Here is an 8,323-nt window from a genome sequence, read left to right as displayed (position 1 = left end):
TTTTGGTCGCTTTACTAGCCGCAGCATCGCATTGCAGGCTCATGTTCATCTTGTGGTCAATGATGAGGATGTGTATTGCTCTTTGATGTAGGGCGCCGCACCCCCGCCCTTCCTCCCTGTTCTATCCCTCCTGTACAGTCTGCAGCCCTTGATATTTACTGCCCAATCATGTGTTGAATCCCACCAGGTTTCAGTGAGCCCCACTATGTCTGGGTTTGTGTTAGCAGGAGGGCAAGTTCCTCTTGCTTGTTCCTCATACTATGAGCATTAGTGTAGAGGCATTTAAGACCTCCTATGGGTGCATGCACCACCCCCTTGGTGACAGAGATGACATCTTCATCATTTGGACCAAAACCCTGTGGTCTCTGATTGATTTCCACCAAAAATTCAACAATCACTACCCCTCCATCAGACTATTGCTTGAATACTCTAACACCAGAATTTTCTTATTGGACACCATAATCAATATCCAAGATGGTAAAATTCAAACCACCATATATATATAAGAAACCCACTGACCAACATACATATCTACATAGAACCAGCAATCACCCTAAACACACCAAGAAAGCTGTAATTTACAGCGTAGCTCTCCAATACCACTGAATTTGCAGCAAGGAGAATACCTGCGACTGCCACCTCACAAATCTCAGAAAGGCCTTCAGCCAACAAAGGCACTCCTCCAGAGAGATAGATTGCACTTTTGAAAGAGCCACCCAGATACCACGTGAAGATTTGCTGCAGTACAAAAAGAAAACCCCCACAAATCACACACTATTAGTGATGACAAATCACCCTTCCCCAGAACCTGCATAGAAAATCCTCAAACAACTGCAACCTATACTAGAAGACTCCATTCTTAAAGAGCTCTTTCCAGAACCCCCAATCCTAGCTTTTAAACAAGCACCGAACCTTGCTAACCTCACCATCAATAGCAAACCCCTATGACCCAAACATACCCGATGGATCCAGACCACACCAGGACAAGAAATGCAAAACCTACCAACATATCTCTACCACTCCCACAATTACTACACCCCACAACAGAACCATCAACATTCCTGGATCTTACACTTGCACTTCCAGAAACATTGTACATCTCACCCAGTGCACCAAATGCCCTGATGGAAAACATGTAGGAGAAACCAAACAACTGCGCACCAGAATGAATGCACACTGAAAATCTGTCAAAGACAGGAAGACCCAGCTACCTGTGGGTACCAACTTCTCACAGGACAATCACTCTCTTTCTGACCTCTCAGTTCTAATCCTCAAAGGGAACTTACAAAACACTTTTCATAGAGGAGCCTACAAACTTCACTTCATAAATGTACTGGATACAAAAAATCATGGACTCAATATAGACATTGGATTTATGACACATACAACCTGCCTGACATCTGATTCACCAGGTACCTGCCTGACCTGACCTCTTACATTCTTCTTTCCCCCCACCCCTCCCCTCCTTTTCTGCTTGTTGTTTTCCTGATTTCCAACTATTTCCTTTTTCACTGAGAGCCTCTTTTTTACCTTGTACTATCACTGTAGTGCTTCTCTTTGGCCTTTCCCCACCCCCTGCTTTCTTCCTTCTCCCTTCCCTGTTTTACCTTTTGTCTTTCTAATGTCTACCTATTTAAATTTTCACTGACATCCTTCCACACTTTTAGCTGCTCCCATTCCTTAGAGTCTCAGACCAGCAGAGACTCCCTATTCCTGAAGAAGGGTGACTGCACCCCAAAGCTTGCCTAGAACTTTTTTCCAACTACTCAGTTGGTCTAATAAAAGATATCACATCTACTCAAAGAACACTTTCTTAAAGGGCCACTCACCACAAAGGAGCCACAGTCACATTCCTCACCAGCCTCCACAAACCCATTGCCACACTCAGGAGGGTCCAGAAGCTGCAGGAGAAGAAGAGAGGGAAAACAGAGATGGAGAGGTGACCCCTGCCTCTTTCCCCCTCCCCAAGCCTCCAACATGAGCTGGCCCATGGGCCAATACAGGCACAGCCACCAGTAAGAGCCTGTCTTCAGACAGCACTGAGGCCCACCAGGCCAGGCATTGCCTAGATAGAGGGCATGAGGCAGTCCCTGCCCCCAAAGGGCCCTCAAGTTAAACAGACAGGAGGGGAAAACACAACAGAGTGGCTAGACTGAGTGTGTCTCCTTGGCCTCTGTGATTTTTCATACAGACTCTGCACCTGGCTGGATGATGGAGTGGGGCCTGCACCTGTGACTCAGCCAGACACTCCCAGAGAAGCCCCGGGTTGCATTTTGCAACTGGAAGTGGCAGAGTCCAGGAAACAAAAGCAGCCAGCTCCCTTGCTGTCTGTTCCACAGCCAGCAGCAGCCACACCATAGTCCTTAGTGGGCAAAGACCCAGCAGGATACAAAGACTTCCCTTACCCTGCCCACAATACGCAGGTAAGAGGTGGAATCTGACCCTCGGAGTGCCCTCAAGGGTCTCTGCAGACTCATTAGCAGCTACACACTCCCCAGAAGTCAAACCAGAGTCTGCACTGAACCCAGCACTGCCACTGCCTCAGGGAAGCTCCAGCTCCAAGCAATGCACATGCTGCCAGCTCCCCTACCTCGTGACAGTGCCAAGCTCTGGGTCTTGTTCAGGTCTTGGTCTCTCTCCTGAGAGTGGACGAGGGAGTAATGTGCAGGCACTCTCTGCAGCATGACAGAGACCTGCCAACCAACATCCCACAGACCAGCTGACAGTAACAACCCCACAGCTCCTCCCGGAGCAGCTCATGTCTGAGCGAGGCAGGGTGGCTCTGCCAGGCCCTGTCTGCATGGTGACAGAGGGAAGTCCAGCCCCAAAGTCCTAGCCAGACAGATGGGTGAGAAGGGACAGTACCTTTAAGGGCTGGTTGAAAAGGCAGCTTCCCCCACCCTCCTGCAGGAACTGATTGTACTCGTCAATGCTGCAGCGTGAGAACTTCTGAGGCTGGTAGTAGCTGGGGGCAGGAGAAGGCATGGTTACACCTGCCCTTCCATGTCAGGATAGGCACCTGCTGCAATGCCCTACCCACCACCCAGACAACATGCTACCACCCTCACAAAGCACCCAGGGTGACTCCCTACCACCCCATCATTACCAGTACAGTCCAGGACCACCCCCTGCCATGCAGAGCAACCTATTAATTCCTCACAGCTCCCAGTTTGATCTACTACCATCCCCTGGCAACTAGCACCACCTGTTCACCCTCACACAGCACCCAGGGTGGTCCCCAGCACAGCCAGGGCCAGATGGCCTCCTGCAGAGTGCTCCTGACCATGCAGCATGCCCTGTCCCTGGATTTGCCCACATACTAAAGAGGCTCCAGGACATAAGTCTGCCTCTTTTGCCATGGAACAGAGTGGGGAGCAGAGGCCAATGTGGGGAAAGGCCTCATCCAGCACCACATTGCAAAGTCATGGCAGATGGCAGTGCTGGGAGCAGGGCACCTTGAGGAGCAGCTACAGTAACAGAGGCAAGAACATAAGAACTGCAATTTGCTGGGTCAGACCACAGGCCCATCTTGGCCAACCTTGTCACATGGTGGCTGAGAACAGATGCTGAAAAGGAGAGTGAACTGATCATGACCAGAGTTAATTCCACTGTTCCTCTCTGACTTGAAGCCTCCAGCATTCAAGGTTAAGAAGTTTTGAGTCAGAGCCTGTATTCCCAACTCCCATGTTCAACAACTACTGATACTACTTTCCGCCAAGAATTTGTCCAGTCCCTTTACAAATCTGGCTAAATGGTCAGCTTCCACAACAGCTGGTGGCAATGGGTCATAACCTGCAGTGCACTACTTTTGTCTGACATGCCTGACACACCCATCTACTTATGTGAGGCAGACCTGAGTGCTGTCACTGCTCCTGAGCCCCACTGGCCTCTGAAGCCTCATAAACAAATGCTTGCTCCTCCCTTCCATCATGAATGCATCAGCTCAGCAGGTCCCTGCTTTACAAGGTAGCAGGGTCCAACACTCTGAGCACAAGGCCAGGAACTCCTGCTCTGGTTTGCCATTGAGCTGCCATTGACAATCCCCTGTCCAAGAGGCCCAGCAGCTGTGCTTCAGTCTTGTTGTTTGTTCTCCGAGCAGTGTGGGCATGAGGAAAGAGCATGAGAGAGACCCTCCGAGTATCAGGGACAAGCTGGGTTCCAGACAGGGACTGGATACACGGTGGCCTGGTCTACACAGTTCCACTGAAACAACTCAGCAGCACAACATCTTCCCCTGCCAGCAGACCAATAACTGTTCCACGAGCAATGGAAGGCTTCTGCCACCACCCCGTGGCCCGCAGAAGGCATGCGTGTGCTCTTGTACTAGCTCTTGTGGCTCTTTCAACAGCTAGCATCTCCCAGGGTGCACTGGGCACCCTGCCCTGCCCTGCTGATGCAGCTGCTGTAATAGAGCTGCATGGTCCTGGCAGGAGTTGTGTGTGTTTGCCCGTGTTCAGACAGCTTCCCCACAGCACCTGCTGCCTGCTGCCAGGGCTCTGGTGTAGACTATCGTAACACAGGGCTGGGAGCATATTGGGAAGGCGAGGCTTCCATTTCAGACCAGGCAGAAGAAATCCCCCCAGCCACAGCCAGCATGCAAGGCACAGGCAGCTTCGCCCATGCAGACATTAGGTAGTCAGGCTCTGCCTCAGTCCTGCTTACAGTTGTCTCCTGCTCAAGCCACTGACAAAACCCCTGATCACTGCAGTGGTGCATGACTGGACATCCCCAGCTTCCAGTATCACAGAGAGATAGGCTGAAGGAGATGTCAGGAAAGCAGACCTTACAACGACAGGCTGAGAGCCATGGGACTCTTTAGCTTGGAAAAGCGCAGGCTCAGGGGTGATCTGATGGCCACTTGTAAGTTTATCAGGGGTGACCACCAGGATCTGGGGGAACATTTGTTCACCAGAGCGCCCCAAGGGATGACAAGGTTGAACGGTCATAAACTACTGTGAGACCGTATCAGGCTGGACATAAAGAAGAATTTCTTTATTGTCCAAGCCCCCAAGGTCTGGAACAGCCTGCCATCAGAGGTGGTTCAGCAGCTACACTGAACACCTTGAAGAGCATACTGGACGCTTATCTTGCTGGGATCCTATGACCCCAGCTGACTTCCTGCCCTTCGGGCGGGGGGCTGGACTTGATGATCTTCTGAGGTCCCTTCCAGCCCTAACGTCTATGAAATCTATGAAATCACCTCTCTGCTCCAATGGGACTGGCTGAGAGGACTGGAATGCTGTCCCTGGGATAGTCTACTTGAAGGCCCTTGGCTGAGGGGATACAGATAGAGTTCAAGCAACCATGGGACTGTCGAAGAGCTCTTCTGTCTCCTGTGCCACCTGGTCTTGAATGGAAGTGGAGGGACGGTCTCTCCATTTGGGTGAAGCAGGATGGAGCCAGTGACCCTGCTCATCTTCTGGCAGTCAACGCCAATATGGGACAAGATGCACCTTGGGGAAGGTCATGATTGCCAAGTAGAAGACAGACTGACTTTCCACCAAAGGGTGGTGGCTGAGATGGTGGCCAGGTACACCTTAACCAAGCTATGGGACAGGTCACTCCATTCAGCTCCAGCTCCGGGTACTCCAGGATCACTGAGGTGGAAGCTTTATAAAGGGACAGGGATCTTGTGTAATACCAGACCAAAAACCTAAAAGTCAGCAGTGCTCACAAAAGAGGAGAAAGACCAGCACTTCTTGTTGATATCTGCGGCAAACAGGTCAATCTATGATTCCCCCAGTCTGCAAAGGTGATCTGAAATACAACTTCTGTTTCCACATGCACAGGAAAATGTCTACTGAGATTGCTTGCACTCGTACACAGGCCCTGGGAAATGCACCAGTGGAGGATGCATCTGAGGGTAGAGGACTGAGTGTGCACTTCACACTGCTCTGAGCACCAGAATGTTGATTCCAAGTTCCCCCAACACAGAAGTCCAGAGACCTTGCACTTGGAGAAGCTGAACCTGTGCTCCCCACTCTAGCAGTAACATGTTTATCACAGTGGTCATCAATAGCTAAGAAGGGAGGAATGTGATCCTCTTGCATATGTTTGATAGGTTTTTGCATCTTGTCAGAAAAAACCCAACCAAGAGAGGATGCCGCTAAGCCTGGCTGCCAGTCTGGAGTCAGAACTGTGGTCTCACAAAACTGTGGACAAGGATCTCTCTCTGGGATATGTTCTGGGCCTTAATTTCATAGATGCCTCCTCAGAGAGATAGGTGGCTTTGATGGAGAAGAGGTGTGCTGATGATCCATGTCCCACAGAGTCCTGGTGTCTGGGATCAGAGACTAACCCCCACAGGCTTGCTCAGGACTCAAAAGAAGCCCAGAGGTCACCCTGAAGAAGATCACAGAGGAATAAGAAAAGCAAAAAGAAAAAATGTTATGGAGAGCTCTGTCCAAGTGAGGACAAAACGGTAGAAAGATAAATAAAGATTTAGGCAAAAGGGCACAGGAAGGGCTGGAGGCCAAATTTACTAGAACAGTCTTGAAAGAGCACCCCATCTTGAGGTAAGAAAGGTGAGAGGTGTTGAGTAGTGGAAAGTGCCTACTGCCCTCCATGCCCTCAGCATGAATCATGACAGGGAGCTGGGATAGGGCACACTGTATGGGTACTGCAGGGTATGGAAGTCCTCACACTCAAGTGCCTCAGGTGTGGACACACCTGCAGTGGGTGGGCCTATGTGGACAAAGGATGCCAGGCAGCAGGGTCCCTCTTCCTGGACTGGGAGGGTCACATCTGCCATCCCAGAGCTGACTGTGGGAAGAATTCAGAATGAATTAATTCAACACTACTGGCTGCTGTTCAACACATCATCTGGACCACCCAGGGAAGGAGAAGCTTCTCACAGATGGGTACACTGTGCTATGACCCATCTAGCAAAGGAAGGCTGTATCAACCCGACCAAGAGCTTCAGCTCTCCAAGAGTGACCTGATTGCAGGAGGAGGTGAAATTTGCCTGGAATGTGCTCCATGTACAAGGATGGTGAGGCAGGTCTCTGTATGAACTGCAGGCAGCAATGAGCTCACTCCCTCACCAGGGCTTGCCCTTATGCTCTGATAGCATATCTAGGAACACACATTTATCTCTGCCTTCCCCATCCATTCCAGTGGCCCATCAGAGCTGTTTCAAATGGTGTCTTGGCACATGAAGCAGCCAGTGCTCCCACCCACACCCTCCTGGAAACATGGGACTAGAGCACACCTCTGCTTAGCATCAGTCCAGGGATGTAGGATCCCCTGAAGCTGATACCCCTAAGCCTACAAAGGGCGACCCTCAGCCATTGTGGTGAGACAGAGGAGGAGCTCTGGCACATGCATGGAACCTATCAACATGAGTGAGTCTGTATCAACTGAATGCATGAGCAATACCAATGACGTATTAGTTGTGTGTACAGGAGTCAGTATCAACTGGGTGCCAAGTGTTGTTCCTATGCTGTGAGACTAAGACCCCACCCTGCTTTGACCCAGCTGTTCCAAAAGGGGAACTCACCCAGTGTCTTCCATAATGCATCCCAGCCAAGAGTCTGGACACCTGCAGTCGCCTGTGGAGAAATGGAGTGACACTGCATTAGGAAGCAATGTCCCCTTCCAGTCAGGCACAGCACAGGAGTCAATGTGACAAATGGAGGCAAATCAAACCCTCTGGGCAACACCTGCTTCATAACTGCCCCACCACCTGTCATACCACAGCTAGACAGCAGGCATTCCTATCCTGCCCTCAGCCCTGGCTGTAGCCCAGAGGAAAGCCAAAGCTGTCATTGGAAGCACCACAGAGATACAGATTTGTCTGACCACCCAGTCCCTATGAACAGTCTCTCCTCCTGCTCTGAAAGCTTCTTGAACATCCTGGCCCCAATGCTGCAGAGGGCAGGGGGACTGGGAACAGGCCTTCTGCACTTGTACCTACCCTGAAAACAGTTCTCAGATGCTCACTCACCATATTGTAGACTCACCCCATTCCCCCCACCCCAGTCAATGTGGCCTCTGCTTTCCCAGTCTTCCTGATATGCCCAGCCCGTCTCCCACATGCTGGCTCACAAAGCCCAGCTCACCCTGTCCAGAGCTGACTGCAATGGAAAGTGGTAATATTTGTTCCCATAAGCTCCTGGGCCAACTTACCCCCAGGGTGAGGACTGGATAACCTGACAGAGAACATGATCAGGACATCAGGCGTAATGCCTTAGTTTCTGCAGAAAACACCAGGAGATCTCACACTGGCCAAAAGCCTCTGTATCCATGTCCCACAGGGAGGGAAAACAGGGCCTTCTTCTGCATTATCACTATTACTTCCTGAAGCACCCTGGTTTCCCATCCA

The 8,323-nt window shown here is 50.8% G+C and overlaps 1 protein-coding gene across 3 annotated transcripts in view; it reads right to left on the bottom strand.

Moving 5' to 3' along the window:
- The window catches only part of ADAM11 (ADAM metallopeptidase domain 11), a 50,282-nt gene that overhangs the window by 20,794 nt on the left and 21,165 nt on the right, over positions 1-8,323 (bottom strand). For all 3 annotated transcript variants that reach the window (XM_019550455.1, XM_019550453.1, XM_019550454.1), the window contains exons 13-15: positions 7,499-7,550; positions 2,866-2,965; positions 1,830-1,901 (exon numbers count right to left, since the gene is read on the bottom strand). In XM_019550455.1, the coding sequence (XP_019406000.1) occupies positions 1,830-1,901; positions 2,866-2,965; positions 7,499-7,550 (224 nt within the window). The remainder of the gene's footprint in view (positions 1-1,829; positions 1,902-2,865; positions 2,966-7,498; positions 7,551-8,323) is intronic.

This window comes from Crocodylus porosus, unplaced genomic scaffold (assembly GCF_001723895.1).
Source record: "Crocodylus porosus isolate Cpor-Errol unplaced genomic scaffold, CroPor_comp1, whole genome shotgun sequence".
NCBI lineage: Eukaryota > Metazoa > Chordata > Crocodylia > Crocodylidae > Crocodylus > Crocodylus porosus.
This window is presented reverse-complemented; position numbering and strand designations above follow the sequence as displayed.